We start from the raw sequence: 19,666 nt of genomic DNA on the forward strand, positions 1-19,666 counted from the left end.
GAGAAAATAAATGAGTTTCCAGGTGGGGGAGGAGGTAGTTAGACTTGTCAGGCACCTGGGACACTGTAAGGTCTAACTCTTAATTTAAGACAGTCCCCTCTGGTGTCCAGGATAATAATAGACAGGAAGGAGGAGTGAGGTGACAACAGAGAAACCATTTAAAACGGAAACCAGAGCAATGGTCCACACGAGCAAGGACTGCAGCTAGCCTGGCAGAGAGTGTCAGAGAGGGAAGATGTGTTCCTAATCTGGACATACCTTTCAAGTAGACAGCAGTAATGGCCAACAGATCAAATGTGGGTTAAAGGAGTATTCAGGAATGACCTCAGGTCACCCCCTGAGCCAAAAGAAAACTTTGTGGTCAGATCATCAGGTCAGTTTCAGGAACCTTCTTCCTGTACTGGATTATAATTTCCTGGTCATGTGTCTGTCCCCTCCTCCTCCAGACTCTGAATTCCTAGAGGCCAGGAGCTTTGCTCAAACATCAGGCACAGGCCAATAAATACTGAATCGATGAGGGATAAAAGGAAACGGGCAGTGAGACAGAGGATGGAGAGAAAGGACTTGAGTGGATCTGAAGGGCAGGGAAGGATGTTGAGACACAAGAACTGTGTTATGCTCCTTCTTCCCCAAACCTCAATGCCTTTACTGTGAGGAAATCCCTATCCAGATCCCCTCACAGAGGGGTGATGGGATCTGTTTTGATTGGGCACTTTTAGAACATTGAAAAAAGCTATATTTAGGGCTAGAGACTAAGAGTGCTGGTTGTTCTTGCAGAGATCTCAGGTTCTGTTCTCAGCATCGACATCTGGTAGCACATAACCACCTATAAATCTAGTTCAGGAATTCTGATGGCCTCTTCTTGCCTCTATATACAAAATTTAAAAGCCACAGTGACGTAGGATAGCACTGTTCTGACTAACTTGGCCAGCTGCTTCACCTCCTCCTGCTTCTCACCCTCATCTATGGCACAAACCAAACATGATATGAAAGAAGGTATTCTTTCCTGACATTCCTTGGGTACCTTCCTGGATTCTGGAAGGAATCTTCAGACCACAAAGTACAGAGTATGCAACAAAGTGCTCTCCCAAGCCAAATCATAGCCCACCTGCTGCACTGACATCATCTCAGGCAAAGCTGCTCTTCCAAGCCAAATCATAGCCCATCTGCTGCACTGACATCATCTCAGGCAAAGCTGCTCTTCCAAGCCAAATCATAGCCCACCTGTTGCACTGACATCATCTCAGGCAAAGCTGCTCTTCCAAGCCAAATCATAGCCCACCTACTGCACTGACATCATTTCAGGCATAAAATCTTTCCTCCCAGTGACCCTGCTCACTGTTAACCTGCCCCTGCTCACTATTATCCATCCAATGCCAGAGGAAGCTTCTCTGATGGTGACTGGATAAGGCACTGATCTATGATTATATCTAAGTGTCATTGAGAATCATTTTATTGCTATTATTTTTTAGACCAGTAATGTTTGGTTTTACCCTAGTCTCTGGTTCTTGGTTACTCAAGCAATATCAGATATTAGCTCTGACTCTTTGAGTGGTCCTTAAGTCAACTCAGAAATTGGTCGACTACTGCCACAAGTTCTATGCCACCATTACCCTAGCATATTTTGTAAGCAGGACAAATTATAGGTCAAAGATTTTGTGGCCGAGTTGGTGTCTGGGTTTTTCTTTTGGTAGCCTGCCGAGTACCTTCCTGCACCATAAACACTAGAATATACATGAAAGATTCCACGTAGGCACAGCTCTATTTCTCCATGTTCAATGAGTTGTGGGGCTGTCACCCCCCTCAGGAATAGGGTCCTGCATCCTATCATTGTCTTAGGAACTGCCTGGATGGTTTGGGGCTTTCTATGGGAACCCCTTGACCAACAGTTCAATTGAATGCGACCCAGTCCTTCTACCGGAAGCGTCATTTGGTGATGAGATGGCTACTTGAGACTCCGTATCTCAGTTATTAGGGGAATTTATTAAGATCACCTTCACATGTTTTAGGAAGTTTCTAATGCACTAGTTTTCATATCATCCCTCACGTGCCCCTCGATTTCACCTTTCTTTCCCTCCATTCTCTCCTTCTACTCCATTTCCCCTCTGGTTCCCACCAGATACTCCTGTTCCCATCCCCACATGCCCCCAATTCACGCGTAAAACCTATTCTATTTCCTCCTTCCAGGGAAATCCATGTGCCCACCCTAGACCCTTCCTGTATACCTAACCTCTCTGGGCCTAGTGACCGTAGCTTGACTATTATATATTTAACAGCTAATATCCCCATATAGTCAAGTACATACCATATTTATCTTTCCCGACCTGGTTTACCTCACTCAGGATGATCTTCCCATAGTTCCATCCATTTGCCTGCCTATTTCATGATGTCATTTTTTTCCTTTTTTTTTTCGGAGCTGGGGACCGAACCCAGGGCCTTGCGCTTCCGAGGCAAGCGCTCTACCACTGAGCTAAATCCCCAACCCATGATGTCATATTTAAGGGCTGAGTAAACACCCCATTGTGTAAATATGGGTACCACATTCTGTTTGTCTGTTCTTCTGTTGAGGGACATCTAGATTGTGAAAAACCACAATGATCATGGTTGAGTAAAAGTCCTTTGTGATTGGATGGAACATCCTTCAGGCACATGGTCACTCCCACCAGCAAAGAAGGATTGTTCTGCTTGCCCCACATCCTTGTCACTTGCGTTATTAATCTTAGCCATTCTCACGGATGTACGATGGCGTCTCAAAGTCGTTTTGATTTGCATTTCCCTAACAGCTACAGATGTTGAACATCTTTGTGTGTTTCTCAGCCACTAGAGATTCCTTTATTGACAATTATTCTCTTTTTTTTTCTTTTTTTCAGAGCTGTGGACTGAACCCAGGGGCTTGCGCTTGCTAGGCAAGCGCTCTACCACTGAGCTAAATCCCCAACCCCAATTATTCTCTTTTTATATCTGTACTACATTTGGGGAGGACATATGTAGCCCTGGCTGTCCTGTAACTCACTTTGCAGACCAGGCGGGCTTTGAACTCAGAGATTCACCTGCCTTTGCCTCCTGAGTGCTGGGATTAAAGGCATGAGCCATAATTCTCTGATACCTGTACCCCATTTTTAAATTAGATTATTTGGGCTTGTGATATCTAACTTCTTGCGTTCCTTATATATCTTGGATATTAGTGCTCTCTCAAATGTGGAGTTGATAAAAAAAATATTTTTCCATTCTGTAAGATGCCACTTTGTCAGACTGACAGTGTGTCCTTTGTCTTACAGAAGTTTTTCAGTTTCATGAGGTCCCATTTATTAATTGTTGATCTTAGTGGCTGGGCTATTGGTGTTCTGTTCAGAAAATCATTTTCTGTGCAAATGCATCCAAGGCTGTTCCCCACTTTCTTTTCTAACGGGTTCAGTGTATCTGGTTTTACGTCGAGGTCTTTGATCCACTTAGACTTAAGTTCTGTGCAGGGTTTTATGATAAATATGGATCTATTTTGTATTCTTCTACATGCAGACATCCAATATGACCAGCACCATCTTGTTGAAGATGCTTTCTTTTTTCCAGTGTGTATTTGTGGCTTCTATACCAAAAATCAGGTGTCCACAGGTGTGTGGATTTATATGTGGGTAGCTCCCGAATAATTAACAGAAAGACCTATTAAGTTTATTAACAAACTTTAAGCACTCTGACTGGCAGATAGTCATCTATTCTAACTTCCTAAGCTATTTCCCAGCCAAAGGCCTTGTGTTACTTGCAGCGTGAATCTGACTCTGGCTTGCTCTGCTCCGTGTGTCCTCATGTCTGCTTTCTATTGCAACCTCATGGCCAATCCTTGGCAACCTCCTCATCATGTCTCCTCCTGGACCCGCTACCTCACGGTCTCTCCATGTGGTCTCTCCCCCTCCTTTCTTTGCGTTCCTTCTCTTACCCCTCTCTCTACCTGGGACCCCTAACTGGGATCGGAAGTCTAACCTTCCTATCTCCTCTGCCCAACTATAGACTAAAGACTGATTAGTTCTTAATTAACCAGCTAAAGTTAATTGAGGGTCATTCTTTATATAGCATTGATACAGATGGTTCACTAATTCTGACAGTGCTAGTGTCTGGATTGTAACGAGATCTCTGGGCAGAGAAAGCAGCAGCTAAATATACAGTGTGCAAGGCCACCCCCCACAGAATGCCAATACCATCCCATTTGTGTTACTATAGCCCTGTCGTACAACTTGAAAGCAGGGATGGGGAGACTCAGCAGTTCTTTGATTGTTCAGGATTGCAGGATTGTTTCAGTTATCCTTTTGTTGTTGTTGTTTTGTTTTGTTTTGTTTTTCCCATATGAAGTTAGGAATTGTCCTTTCAAGATCTATAAAGACTTGAGTTGGAATTTTGATGGGAATAGCTTCGAATCTGTAGATTGCTTCTGGTAGGATGACCATTATTCTATATTAATCCTACTGATCCATGAGCACGGGAGACCTCTCCATCTTATGACATTTTCTACAATTTCTTTCTTCAAGGAATAGGTTTTTATCATACAAGTCTTTCGCTCATTTGGTTAGTGTTACCTCAAGATATTTTATATTATTTGAGGCTATTGTAAAGGGTGTTATTTCCCTGATTTCTTTCTTGGTTCACTTGTAATTCATATATAGGAGGGCTACAGATTTTATTTTTAGTCAATCTTGTATCCAGCTTCTTTGCTGAAAGGGTTTATCAGTTGTAGCAGTTCCCTGGTGGAATTTTGGGGTCACTTAAGTATATTACCATCGCTTCTTTCTGTCTTTTAGTCTGGATAAGGGTTTCTCTATCTTGTTGATTTTGTCAAAGAACAAACCCGTTATTTCATTGTTCTCTTTATTTCTATTTTGTCGATTCCAGGCCCCGGTTTTATTATTTCTTGTCATGTATTCTTTTCCGGTGTACTTACTTCTTCCAATTCTAGGGCTTTCATGTGCGCTGTTAAGTTGTTAATATGAGATCTCTCCCCTGTTTTGTTCGTTTTGTTGTTCCGTTTCTTACACAGTCACTTAGTGCTATGAACTTTCCTCTTAGCACTGCTTTCGTCCTGTGCCATAAGCTTGGGTGTGCGGTGCACTCGTTTTCATTCAATTCCAGAAAGTCTTTAATTGTTTTCTTCACTTCCGTCTTGACCCATTTTTCATTCAGTAGAGAATTGTTCCGTTTCCATGGGTCTGCAAGCTTCCTGTTGTCTCTGTTGTTGTTGACATCCAACTTTAACCCATGGTGGTCCCATAGGATGTATGGAGTTACTTCAGTTTTCTTGCATCTACTGAATGAGACTTGTGTCCACGTATGCGGCAGTTTTTTGAGAAAGTTCCATGAGGTACTGAGTAGTAGATATATTCGTTTGTGTTTTGGTGAAATGTTCTGTCTACAGCTGTTGGGTCCATTTGAATTATAATGTCTCTGAGATCCCGCATTCCTTTATTTAGTTTTTGTCTGGATGACCTGCCAATAGGTAAGAGTGTGGTAGTGAAGTCTCCCACTATCCGTGTATAAGGGTGAATCTGTGATTTACGCTGAAGTGATTTCTCTTTTACAAACTTGGGTGCCTTTGTGTTTGAGGCATAAATGTTAAGAATTAAAATGTCATCTTGGTGGATTTTTCCTTTGATGAGTATGAGAGCATCCTTCCCCATCTCTTTTGATTAGTTTTTTATTGTTGTTGTTGCTTTTTCAAGGTAGGATTTTGTGTGTGTGTGTGTGTGTGTGTGTGTGTGTGTGTAAAACCCTGGCTACTTTGTAACTCACCCTGTAGACCAGGCTGGCCTGAAACTCACAGAGATCTTCCTCCCTCTGCCTCCCAAGTGCTAGGATTAACAGTGTATACCAACACTTACCAGACTTGGTTAGTTTTGGTCTGAAGTCTATTTTGTTAGATATTAAAATGATTACATCAGTTTGCCTCTTGGATCCATTTGCTTGATATATCTTTTTCCAGCCCTTTACTCTGAGGTTATGTCCATCCTTAATGTTGAGGTATATTTCTTGAATAGAGAAGAAGGAGGAATCCTATTTTCACATCCATTCTGTTAGTCTTTACATTTTTATTAGGGGATTGAGACCATTGGTATTGAGAGATATCAATGACCAATAATAGTTGATTCCTGTTATTTTGGTGGTGGTAGTGGTGTGTGTGTGTGTGTGTGTGTGTGTGTGTGGGGTGTGTGTGTGTGTGTGTGTGTGAACTCAGACAAGTTGTCTTCTGACTATCAAACACATTTATATGTATACAGTTAATTAATTAATCAATGTCAAAAATATAAAATAGAACCATGTGGGCTAGTGAGGTGGCTCAGTGGGGGAAAATGCTTGCTGCACAATCCCCAAAAACCATATGAAAAGTGGAGAGGAAAATCTGTCCCCAAAGTTGTCCTCTGACCTCCACACAAGCACTGTAATATGTGTGCAGGCACAGCCACACACATCACACACAACAAGAAGTCACACACGTCACACACAACAACAACAACAACAATAATAATATAATAATAATAATAATAAAGTTTTAAAAATTAAAACGGAATCACAGGCATTGTGTGTGAATGTTTCGTGAACACGTTCATAATAAAAAAGGTGTGCCGGGTTGGGGATTTAGCTCAGTGGTAGAGCGCTTGCCTAGGAAGCGCAAGGCCCTGGGTTTGGTCCCCAGCTCCGGAAGAAAAAAAAAAAAAAAGAACCAAAAGGTGTGCCAAAATTTTGCTAATGTTTCCCCGATAGTTGAGGATAAATACTTATTTTTTCTTTTGACTTACCTCTTCTTCCTGAGTTTTCAAATGGTTTCTTACGAAGCAGGAGAATTGGTGTTGCAAACATTATTCATAGGTCAGGCTTTTAATGAGAATAAATGTTCTTTTCTTTTCTTTTTCTTTTTCTTGGTCATTTAGTTTTAACCAAGATTGACAACTACACTGTGCTGGATTGTTCTCTGATCAGTCCTCCGGAAGTCACCGAGAACCACCTTGACTTTCATTTGAAGGTAACTATTGGTCTAGAGCACCCAGCCGGCTATGGTGAACATTGAGAGGATGGGTTATGTACAGAAGAAAAAGTGTGTGCACGCTCTTCGAGCATTTTCATTTCCTATAGCACCTGCCGCACGTCTACACACGTGAGTTCTCCTGACCACCCTTTCTTGGTGACTGGTTTTTTTTTTTTTTTTTGTTCTTTTTTTCGGAGCTGGGGACTGAACCCAGGGCCTTGCGCTTCCTAGGTAAGCGCTCTACCACTGAGCTAAATCCCCAGCCCCTTGGTGACTGTTTTTATGTCTATCTTCTTGGTGAGAAATATCAAGGCATTTTTGCCTCTTCCCTCCAGGAGAAAATTCAAGGCTAGGAGCCTGCAAGAAGAATGGCCGGCATTTATTAGAACCCAGTGCATCAGGGGGTGCTGAGGAGATACTCAGTTGGGAACATACTCCCTACACAAGCCTGAGGACCTAGGCTGAGTCTCCTAAGGCCCATGTGAAAAAGGACAGGCATGGCAGGACACACGAGGCAGCGATGAAACACTCCCTAAGGTTTGCTGGCCAGCCAACAGGGTGAATCCTCAAGCTCTGGGTTCACCGAGAAACCCTGACTCAAAATATAAGCTGAAGATTGACTTAGGAAGACATTCAACATCAACCTCTGGACTACACAAACATGCACACATACAAGCCTCAAACAGAGAGAGAACACACACGCATGTACACACATGTACATGCACCCACAAATGCAAACGAACACTCCACATTCTCATGTACATATGAGGAATTTAACACATCAGTGGATTGTACAAAGTAGCAGCTTTCTCTGAGGCTCTCTATGGAAATCATAATTATATAGAAATGGTGGTTACTGGTCCTGGGACAGCACCACTGTGTTTGTGTTCAGTCTTATCCAAGTTTATATCTTTTTTCTATAAACAGTCTTTTTTCTGAAACAGAGTCTCACTATGTACCTACCTCTGGTTATCCTGAAATTCACTGCGTAGACCAGGCTAGCCCCAGATTCATAGACCTCTGTCTGTCTCTGCCTCCCAAATCCCGCCATTAAAGGCATATGCCACCTATACCTGATACACTACAGGTTTTGGAATAAAAATTTGTTTATATTTCCTTCATGCACAGTCTTTCAAATCAGTTAAGTGCTGTTCGAGATAGTATATTTAAATAATGCCCAAGACCTAATAAGACCAGGATTAAGCATATCTTCAAAATGCTTCATTAAGCCACTCAGAGTCCCTGTCCCTCCTGAGTACTTCTGTGGCTCCCTAGTTATCTAGCAGTCACATAATCTAAAAGTCTAGAGCTGGTCATCTGGAAGGCTAGTGCATAAGCTATATGGATGTACACTTCGGCTGTCAGCACCTCCCCCTTTATCTAGGAAAGCTTCAGCTAGGAGCATCCCTAGGGTTGACAGATAGTCATAGATATGCTCAAAAGTCTCCTGAGCTCTAGGCCTGGAGAGATGGCTCAGCTGCTGAGTGAATACACTGCTCTTCCAGAGGACATGAGTTCTAGTCCCAGCACCCACACTAGATGGCTCATAACTCTAGTTCCAGGAAATCCAATGCCTTTTAAGGGCACCTACACTCACACGCACATACAAAGCATACATACACATAATTTAAAATAGATCTCTTTTTATTTTTTAAGCCAAGAGTTTTAAAGCAAAGCTATTAGCCAAGGAGCTTAAAGACCTTGTCATGGTCTCATCCTTTTCCGAGAAGCTTCTGGGATTTTCTTTGTCCTGATTTGAGAGGTCCCCGTTTCTTTGTCTGCAATATTTGTGCTTTTGCCTGATAGGTGGATTTCCTTTCTGCTTCCCACAGGGTGCGTTCTACCCACTGGAAAGCCTTGTTGACCCTCCCTTCACACCAGCTCCCTTCGAGCTCCCAGAGAGCAGAGATTCCATGCTCTACATTGGCGTCTCTGAGTACTTCTTCAAATCTGCATCATTTGCTCACTTTGTATCTGGGGCCCTTGGTACTGTGCTGTCCACCAGGGAGGTAAGTAAAGCCTTGTAATGGTGGTTGTGGCCATCATCTTTAACCGTGTGTGTGTGTGTGTGTGTGTGTGTGATCATCACCATCACCACCACCAGCATCTTCACAATCACCACCACCACCATCACCAACACCATCATCACCACCACCATCACCATCTTCACCATCACCACACCACCACCATCACCACCACCACCATCACCAACACCATCATCACCACCACCACCATCTTCACCATCACCACCACCATCACCACCACCATCACCAACACCATCATCACCACCACCATCACCATCTTCACCATCACCACACCACCACCATCACCACCACCATCATCACCACCACCACCACCATCTTCACCATCACCACCACCATCACCACCACCATCACCACCACCATCATCATCATCACTCCTTACATTCTGCCAATATAAGGATTTCTTATTAGTTATCACAACTTATTTATACCATCAAGCAGTAATGCTTGATCCTCATTGATTCTCTCTGCCATGTGCCTCTCTTTTTATCGCAATGTCTCAGTTAGGGTTTCATTGCTGTGAAGAGAAACACTGTGAGCAAGACAACTCTTATAATGGACAGTGCTTAATTAGGGCTGGCTTACAGGTTCAGGGGTTCAGTCCATTATCATCAAGGCAGGAACATGGTGGCATCCAGGCAGACAAGATGCTGGAGAAGCCTAGAGTTCTACATCTCCGTGCTCACGCAGCTGGAGACTGAAATTCCACACTGGGTGGAACTTGAGCTTAGGAAACCTCAAAGCCTAACCCCACAGTAACATACTTCCTCAAAAAAGGCCACACCCACTCCAGCAAGACCACACCTCCTAATAGTGCCACTGCCCTAGGGCCAAACACTTAAACACATGAATCTAGGGGGGCCAAACCTATTCAAACCACCACACAACAACATCCTTCTCTGACTAGTCAACAAAAAATACCTATTTTAAATCTTTCCTTTCTGTGCATTGTAATTGTACACACTGCTGTAAACCTTACGTTCACTGTGGTGAGGACAGCAGCACCAAGTGCCTTAGCCTTGAAAGAAATGCTTACCAGGTAAATTACATAAGCAACTTGAGCCTTGGGGAATCTTTGAAAGTGATAACAGTAACTGTAGCATGTTTGTATACAGATTGTGCACATACGACACAGTGCTCTCCAGTGAAAAGGGGATTTCTCGAAAGGAATGTGACTTTGGGCAAGCCTCTGGCCTCTTCTGGGTCTCAGATTTCCTAAGGTTGAGCTATGAAATGACCTTTGGGGCTCTGCCTCTTCACAGTTCACATTAGCGAGGGCTCTACCCTTACCCCGAGTCAGCCCAGATCAAATCCTGCACTTATGTAGCACCTTGTTTCTGTCTTAGATTTCCAACTATTTCAATCAAAACGCTCAAGGAATTGGCAGCGTGCTCTCCAAGGTGAGTGCTTGAGGTTTGCTCCTCAGTGCTCAGTGGTGCATATGTTGTCACTGAAGTCACTTCTCAGAGACTCTTGGATTCTCCGAGTTCTCTTCTGATCCAGGCACGGGTCAATTCATCTTTCTATTATTTTTTCTATTCCATTCTCTCTTCCTTTTCCTGCTTCTCTTCCTTTCTCTCCCTTTCTGCTCCCCTTTCTTCATTTCTTGACAATGTCTTAATATGTAACTTGGGTAAACTTGCGATTCTCCCTGCCTCGGCCTCCCATATACTGGTATCATAGGTGTAAACGACCATACTTGGTCAAATCAAATATCCAGAAATATTTTATACATAAAATACAACTAAAGCTTTGTAAATTTATAAAATAACCAATCCACAAAAATACCATCACCCTTAAAATAATTCATTTAAATATAGAAATGACTAGTTTGAATACAGTATTTAATTCTTAAATTACTTCATTCATTTATTATTAATTTATTTATTTATTTATTTATCGGCAAGGTCTCACTAGTAATCCAAGCTGATTCAGTTCAATATTTAACCCAGGCTAGTCTTTAATTTTTGATCCTCCTGTCTCAGCATTTCAAGAACCAGGGTTACAAATGTCTTTAGTAAACAACTCTTACTATTACTCCTTCATAGCGCCCCAGGTATCATACGTAATGGACCTACAGGCTTCAGTTCGTCTTGAAAGACCAAGATGCTTCAGAGAAAGGCACTCAGGATAGACAGATCTTGGGTTGAACCTCAGTTCTACAATTTACTCTGTGAGAAGTATGAGAAGAGCACTCAGCTTCTTCTCAGCTCATGCTCCATTGTAACACAGCACTATTGCCTGGAGGTGGTGGCACATGCCTTCAATCCCAGCACTCAGGAGACAGAGGCAGGAGAACCTCTGTGAGTTCGAGGCCAGCCTGGTCTACAAAGTGAGTTCCAGGACAGACTACACCGAGAAATGATAGATGATAGGTAGATAGATAGATGATGGGTAGATGGATGGACAGGTAGGTAGGTAGGTAGATAGACAGATAGATAGACAGATAGATAGATAGATAGATAGATAGATAGATAGATAGATAGATAGATAGATAGACAGACAGACAGATAGATAGATAGATGGATAGATAGAGACAAATAGATAAAATATCAACCAGCACTATTCCCTTAAAGTTTTATGAACAGTAGATACGAGATGATAAGAGGTATTTTCTCTTCTAACTGAACAATGCAAGATTCACTTAGCACAAGTCACCCCAGGTTTGCGGTTTCCCCTCATCAGCTCCATCTTTGTTTCTGTCCCTGAATGGAACAGATTGCGGAGATCTACATCTTGTCCCAGCCATTCATGCTGCAGATCATGGCCACAGGGCCTCCTGTGGTCAACTTACACCCAAACAATTTCAGCCTGGAGCTCCCTGCCGCTGTCATCATGCTCACTCAACCGGAGAACTCTACCATCCAACCCATCGTCTCCATGGACTTTGTGAGTTCAGGGATACAGGAGGGCAGCCTCTGGGCATCAGTCCTGTTTCTGCTGTGAACATTTGGCCAGCAGTCTCTTGATGTTTGAAGTAAAGTGACTCATAATTAAGAGTGAGGATAGAGTAGATAATGAGCTGTCTAAAAACAGACCCGACAACCCATAGATGAAAGTGGCCATCTATGGAGACAGAAGAGCTCATGAACCTGTGTGTAAAACATCTCACCTATTTCTACGTCCCGTGTTCGCTTCCATGTACATTAGAAAGCTGTAATCAAGATTTCCTGATCAATTAAAGGTGAAAGCAGTACATTGATGGTAAGCAAAATTGCACACACGAATGAGAAGAGCCGTTTGGAAAAGGCGGAACTAAAGAGGGCGCTGGGGCTGTAGCTCATCATGAGATGCTCACCTAGTGTGTGCAACGTCCTGGGTTTAATCCACAGCACCACCAAAGATTAATTGAAAAGAAATCCTCAAACACTTAGCTTCTCTCCCTGCAAGACAGTATTTCCAGAGCCACTTATTTGTTTGGCTTTGAGGCAGAACCTCCCATGTGGCCCAAAATGGCCTTGAACTCTCTTTATTCCTCCTTTCGAATCCTTTCAAATGCTATTTATACTCGCATGCATGCTGCCCAGATGTAAAGATAATTCTTGCCGACATCCATCAAGTAAGAGGAAACTTTGAGCCTATGATGTCTCCACCATGGGAGATTATAGTTGTGGTCTAAATGGGCAGCTACTCACCTCATTAACAAGGGCTTTCTCATCTTTAGGTTGCTAGTACCAGTGTTGGCCTGGCTATTTTGGGACAAAAACTGATCTGCTCCTTATCTTTGAACAGGTAAGATGAATCGGTTTGACTGCTGGAAACGTCGGTAACAAATTAGAGAACATTCCCCAAAGACAAAGGGACGATTGAGAAAACAAATTGCTTTTACCACTGTGGGACTGTGAGTCAGTTCAGTGCCTTATCTCTAACAGAACAGATGAGTGCAAAGGTTGAACTCGGTAAAAGAAAATCGCGCTTCTGTTTTTCTCCTTTCTCCCCATGTGAGCAATGGTAAGATAAAATAGGGACAAGGTCATTGTAAAGATCACGCTATCAGCATCCATTCTGGTGATGACTAAAGTTCCTCTCGGTGACTCAAGAGAGGGTATATTAAATGTGGATATTGCAAGAAAAGGGGTTCATGAGAATATTTGGGTGCAGTATACATCTTCAGAGATTAAGGGACCAGGTTTCAAATCCCTTCTCATTGGCCTCATGGCCATGGTCAAGTCTTGCCTTAGTAAGGGTTAGTATTGCTGTGAGCAAACACCATGACCAAAAGCAATTTGGGGAGGAAAGGGTTTATTTGGCCTGCATATTCTAAGTTACGTTCCCATTGAAGGAAGCTTAGCCAGTGTTGTTCTAAAAATATAAAAATAAAACAGTAATGTTGGTCTTTTACCCCGCTTGTTCTGCACCTCGATGCCCCAAGATATCTGCTTGATATCTTGGTGGAAACACATCCCAACTTAGTGGCGGCCCAGACCAGTCGCCCCACACTCCATTACATTACTTAAATCTACACATTAAAGAACACACATCACAATAATCTTAGATCCAATTGGTAAGATATAATTGCCCACTTAAACATACAAAGCCCGGTACCATCCATCCCTTGAGAACATTAATAACAACCTGTAAATATACAGAGCAGAATCTTAACATCACCTGCCATGGCTTCTCCCCCCTCTCTCCGTCTCTCTCTCTCCTTTCTCTCCCTAGTCTCCTCCTCTTCCTTCAAACTTCTCTCCTGCCCATCCTTCCTTCTCCTCCAATGATACGCCTCCTTCTATCCTGTACCTGTCCCTCACCTGTACTTTACAAATTCAATGGGGAGGTGGTTCTGGTGAAGTCACCTGAGTTCTGAGTAGGCAGCTGTCCTTGGGGCAGTGGAATTAGCATCAAAATACAGATAACTCCGGGGGTTGGGGATTTAGCTCAGTGGTAGAGCACTTGCCTAGGAAGCCAAGGCCCTGGGTTCGGTCCCCAGCTGGGGGGGGGGGGGGGGGGGGACCAAAAAAAAAGAAAGAAAAAAATACAGATAACTTCAGGGCAAACCACAACAAGCCAGGAACTCAAACTGGACAGGAACTGGGAGGCAGGGGCTAATGCAGAGGCCGTGGAGGAGTGCTGCTTACTTGCTTGCTCCTCACGACTTGTTCAGGCTACTTTCTTGCAGAACCCAGGCCCACCAGCCAGGGTGGTACCACCAAAAATGGTGTGGGCCCACCTCTATCACTCACTACATCAATCACACTCTACGGGTTTACCAAGAGCCTGATCTTACAGAGACATTTACACAGTTAAGGTCCCTTCCTCTCAGATAACGACGGCTTGTGTCAAGATGGCAGAAAACCAACCAGCACAAGTCTATTTTCCACTTCCACTTCAAGTCTCAGTTTCCTTATGTGTAGCATAGCAGAACTGGACTGATCCAGTACCCCTCGAACTCTAACATCTGGGTTCTATTACTAGAACACAGACTTTAACAGGATCTTGGCCCATAACCTAGCTAGTCTCAGGAGAGGTGATAAGGTATGAAGGGGCATGAACAGTTTCTACATTCAGATCACTCACTGCACGCCACCTTCAAAGTCTGTGATCACGGAAGTCATGGACCCAACCTACCCAAGGGGAGAGTTTACAGAAAGATGAACTGACCCAGGATAAACTCGTGGAAGAATAGGAGGTAATAAAAACAGAAAAGAACCAAATAACTAGCAGGAGAAAGGTGGCCCACCTTCCTACCTCTTTCAATAAAGTCACGTTGAGTAGAAAGGAATAGAAAACTGCATCAAGACGATAACCAGTTGTGCAGTGAAAAGCTTCGCACCTAGGCAGTAAACTAGATCAGCCATCACCTCCTCATAAAAATAAGGATCTAAGAGTAAGGGATTGGAAGATTAAAGTTTTTCATAAAAAATATTCATTATACTATACCGTTTTACAAGAAGAGGAATCTAGTTTTAAAGGGTAATGTAGAATAGAGTCACACAGACAAGTGTTCTTGGGATGTTACTCAAACTTGCCCTCAAGCACTACTGACTTTCCAGAGGGTTCAAATATAGGATATCTGGAGTTCAGCAGACTTAGGGGCCGAGGAGAACGCATTCAAAGATCTTAAAGGAACAGCATTTGGACATGGTGGTGTCATGTTTAATCCCAGTGCTGAGGGGCGGAAACAGGCAGATCCTGGGGGCTTCCGGGCCAGCCAAACTAGTTGAAACAATGAGCCTCAAGGTCAGTGGGACACCTTGTCACAAACAAACAAACAAACAAACAAATACAGAGTGATGGAGGAAGACATCTGACATAGAACTCTGGCTTTCACAGGTGCACACACAGATGAACACATCTCACACACACACACACACACACACACACACACACACGCAGGACATGCATACACACATGCACATACAAGGTTTAAAAAGTTGAGTAGTGTCACAGTAGAAACTGAAGGAATCTGAAGGTGACTCCTACAGATGATGCTGTATTAAACTCAGGCACTGAGCCGGCTTTGGGCAAGGTTTGTGGGTGGGCAAGGTTTGCCTCACTTGGGCAAAGAGCCAGGGAGTAGCACTTAGCAGAGTTGCCCAGGCTGGGCTGAAAGGCAGTCTTGTCCTTGGGGATGGGAGCAGCAGCCCCACCTTCTCCATCATTCCCAAGCCAACTCCTCCACACTGGGGCTCCCAGCTGGACCTTTCAGGCTGAGCTGGTTTGGTATTTGGCTGATGTCACAGAGAGTCATCAGGAAGGGCATGGGTGGAGAACCATGAGACAGACATCAAAGGAGGAGAACCAGGCAGTAATACAGTGTCTCCGAATAAACTCCCAGCCTGCCATGGCCTTCTAACCAACCCCTGGCTGAGCTGCTTGGTTTTGGTAGTGTGGATATGAGATGCGGAAACTCAAGGCAACCCCACGGAGTGGGATTCTGGTGACTTAGAGAGCATGCCTAGCTGGGTTCAGGTCCCAGCACTGACATTTGTCAGCTAGGTAGTCTCAGGCAAGTTCCTTAACCTGTTAAACAAGTATTCTAAAACTCAGCCTCCCCTTTACCCCCTACAAGGTCACTTCCAGATTCTCCCTATTGAGAGAAGCTGTCACTCCCCTGTCTCACACCAGGCAGGGGCTTTGGGAGACACCCTCTACTCCTCTTCGTTGTTGAGCTTTAATTTCTACCGGGTCCCAGTGTGACACCCTCTTTACTTCACTTTTCTTCTTCTATCTGACTGCAGTTTCCTCTCCCTCCTCCCTTCCCAGTTCCCTGCCCCCACCACCCCCTCCCCCCCACCCCAGACCCACTCTTCCAGTTCCCCTAACAAAACAAAACAATACAAAACAAAACAAAACAAAACAGGGCTGGAGAGATGGCTCAGTGGTTAAGAGCACTGATTGTTCTTCTAGAGGTCCTGAGTTCAATTCCCAGCAACCACATGGTGGCTCACAACCATCTGTGATGGGATCTGGTGCCCCCTCCTTCCGTTTGTCTGAAGATATTGAATATCTTATATGAAGAGCAGGCCTCCCAAGGGTTACCCACCAAACATGGCTTAACAAGCTACAATAAGATTAGGCACAAACTCTCATATCAAGGCTGGGCTGAGCAACCCAGTAACAGAAGAAGGCCCATGAGAGGGGGCCCACACCCGACACAGCCTAAATGACCAGGAACCAAAGTCCAGACAATGCAGACAGCACATGACGTCACTTAAATCCAACCGTGCTCTTATGCAGTCACTGTCTTGTAGGTTGAGTGAGCACCCGGAGGTGACTTGGCGGTCACAGAGCTTAGACAGCTTACTCTCAAGGTCACAGAGCTGTCCAATGGCTGGGCCAGAACTTGAACCTATTTCAGAGGCTCAGGTGTTTAATTACATTGTTATCTTGCCTTTGGCATAGGAAAGAGCTAAGGTGTAGAAAGTAGCACTTAGATCTGGGACTTAGGAAATATAGCTGTCTGAGTCAGGACACCCATGAACCTGGTGTCACGAGAAAACGAAAATGACAACTCATCGTTTCTTACTGCTAAGTATTGAAAGGCAACAAGAAAAGGCATGGAACAGAGTGTCCTTCATGGAGATGATACCAGCCCTCTCGCTGATGCTCCAGTAGAGAAAAGGAAGAATGAAATGGACAGCCAGGAACACTGATCATAAACTTGACCTCTCTGGGAATGTCTAGTCCAGACTCGCTGTCTGGAGTCAGGCGTCTCTGGACGTTTATGCTGCCTGTTACTTAGTGGGTGTGTGAACTGAAACAAGCTATTCAAACTTGAGTGTTAGCTTTCTAGTTAGACAAGCATCACACTTGTGTACACATCTTACACACAAGGAAAGCATCTTACGTCTGTACAGGCTGATGTATGAGTAGGTGGGATGATGGGTATGAAGGCCCTGGCACAGAGCCTAGCCGGTGCTGCCAGTCAGTTCATTCTCTCTTCCCATTGCAGGATCCAAGCTTGACCACCTAAGATGGGGTCCCCCAGATGCATGGCAAGTCAGAACGGCCTTAAAAGCTGTAGAATAGGCCCTCCACATCACAAGACACATACCTGCTCTTCTGTCGTGGAGCCCTTTGAGCCAAACAGAATTGTATTTGAAGGCATCGCTAGCACAAAATAGGTACTTTGTAGATTCACAGGCCAAGTTAAATGATAATCTCTCTTTCTTGGTCTTCATTCAGATATCTTAATTCTACCCCTCAATCACTTGTAAAGTTCGAGGCAGTCCATCAGGCCTGAGGAGATGGCTCAGTCAGTTAAGTCAGTTTGCTGCACAAACGAGAGGATCCAAGTTTGTATCCCCAGAACCCACATAAAAAGCTGGTCAGGCATTGTGACAATGTCTGTAACCCCAGAGCAGAGAAGGCAGACAGGCAGACCCCTGAAACTCCCTGTTCAGCTAGCCTAACAAAGTCAGGGAGCTCCAGGGTCACTGAGAGTTGGGAGTGGTTGAGGAAGACACCCCCCATTAACCTCTGGTCTTCACACATGAGCACACATGTATATACATACGTACACACACACACACATACACGGGGATGGGTACATACATAATGTATACATAAAAGCACCTTAACGAAATCAAGTGTACATTACTGTTGATTCACTTAAAACAAAACAAAGCAAAAACAATTTTTTTACTTTTGTATGATGAAAATTCTGGACATTCCCAAATTCCATACCTATTATCATGATCAACACACACACACTCACACACACACATGCACATATACACACACACTCACACACACTCATACACACTCATACACACTCACACTCACACACAGACTCACACACTCACACTCTCACACACACTCATACACACACTCACACACGTGATTCACACTCATACACACTCACACTCTCACACACTTACACTCATACACACTCACACACTTAACTGCACACTCACACTTATACACACACTCACACACATTCACACACGTGCACTCACATACACTCACACATGCACACTCACACTCACACACACAGACTCACACACTCACACACATGCATACACATGCACACTCACACCCGCTCACATACTTACACTTTCATATATACTTATACACACTCACACACATTTACACACACACTTGCACACATTCACACACACGTACACATACTCACACACATGCTCGCACACACACACTCATACTCTCACACACTCACACTCACCCACCCCACACTCACACTCACCCACCCCACACTCACACACACTCTCACACTCACACACATGCACACACACACACATTCACGCGCGCGCGCGTGCACGCGCGCGCGCCCTGCAGCTTCTCCCAAGCAACATAGTGAGAAAGTACAAGTACAGCTGATTATTAACTCTTCTCAGAGGTGGGGCAGGTAGATATTTCCCACCATGAGCCATCTGAACACATATCCAGATACAATGAGTCTGTAGTTTCCACTGTAAGGATGCTTTGGACTCTGGTAAAGGGGGAAACTGAATGGATTCTTCTCTGGAGAATTTCCAGGGAGGAACTAAGACTAAAACAGTGGGGAATTGTTGCCTGTTAGTGGGTATTTCTCCATGGGAAAAAAAAGGTTAAACCTACAGCTCGTTGGGTGTGTGTGTGTGTGTGTGTGTGTGTGTGTGTGTGTGTGTGTGTGTGTGGTTTGCTTGGCTTGGTTTTAAGTTCAAGGGCAATTGTATTAGAGTTAAAAAGAAAGACCCTGGAGCAGGCAGGCTGTAAATCTCAGCTGCTGCCCAAGGAGGAAAAGAGAGAGCCAAGCTAGGAGATCAACCCAGAAGCAGATGCATAGCAAAAGGGGAAGGAGGAGTCAGAGAGAGGGGGGAAACCCAAAGCCTTAGGGAGAGCACCACAGTCTGGCATCTAAAGCTCTTCAACTATCGGTCCTAGTTTCCAAACCCCAGCCCAGCTCCCTCCCGACTTCCTAAAATTTTGTTTAGAATGCCTTAAACCTCAAAGGGACCCCCATTCCATTCCAGCAAGTACTCTGTACCCATCTCTCTCTCTCTCTCTCTCTCTCTCTCGTGTGTGTGTGTGTGTGTGTGTGTGTGTGTGTGTGTGTGTGCATGCGTGTGTTCGGTAATGATTTCTTAAGCACCTATTTTGTTCCTTGTACTGTTCTTGGCCCAGAGAACAGTAAGAAGGACAATGGTCCCTATCTAGTCTGCAATTAGTGGACTCAAAG

General features: G+C 44.1%; 1 protein-coding gene across 2 annotated transcripts in view; it reads left to right on the forward strand.

The window, feature by feature from the left end:
• Nucleotides 1-19,666, forward strand: part of Bpifc (BPI fold containing family C) — a 57,541-nt gene that overhangs the window by 27,814 nt on the left and 10,061 nt on the right. Inside the window, 5 exon segments of one of the 2 annotated variants that reach the window (NM_001439495.1) lie at nucleotides 6,909-7,000; nucleotides 8,836-9,012; nucleotides 10,392-10,445; nucleotides 11,764-11,934; nucleotides 12,710-12,777. In NM_001439495.1, coding sequence (NP_001426424.1) covers nucleotides 6,909-7,000; nucleotides 8,836-9,012; nucleotides 10,392-10,445; nucleotides 11,764-11,934; nucleotides 12,710-12,777 — 562 coding nt within the window. 2 annotated transcript variants of the gene reach the window in all.

This window comes from Rattus norvegicus, chromosome 7, assembly GCF_021556685.1.
Source record: "Rattus norvegicus strain SHRSP/BbbUtx chromosome 7, alternate assembly SHRSP_T2T, whole genome shotgun sequence".
In the NCBI taxonomy this organism is placed as follows: Eukaryota; Metazoa; Chordata; class Mammalia; order Rodentia; family Muridae; genus Rattus; species Rattus norvegicus.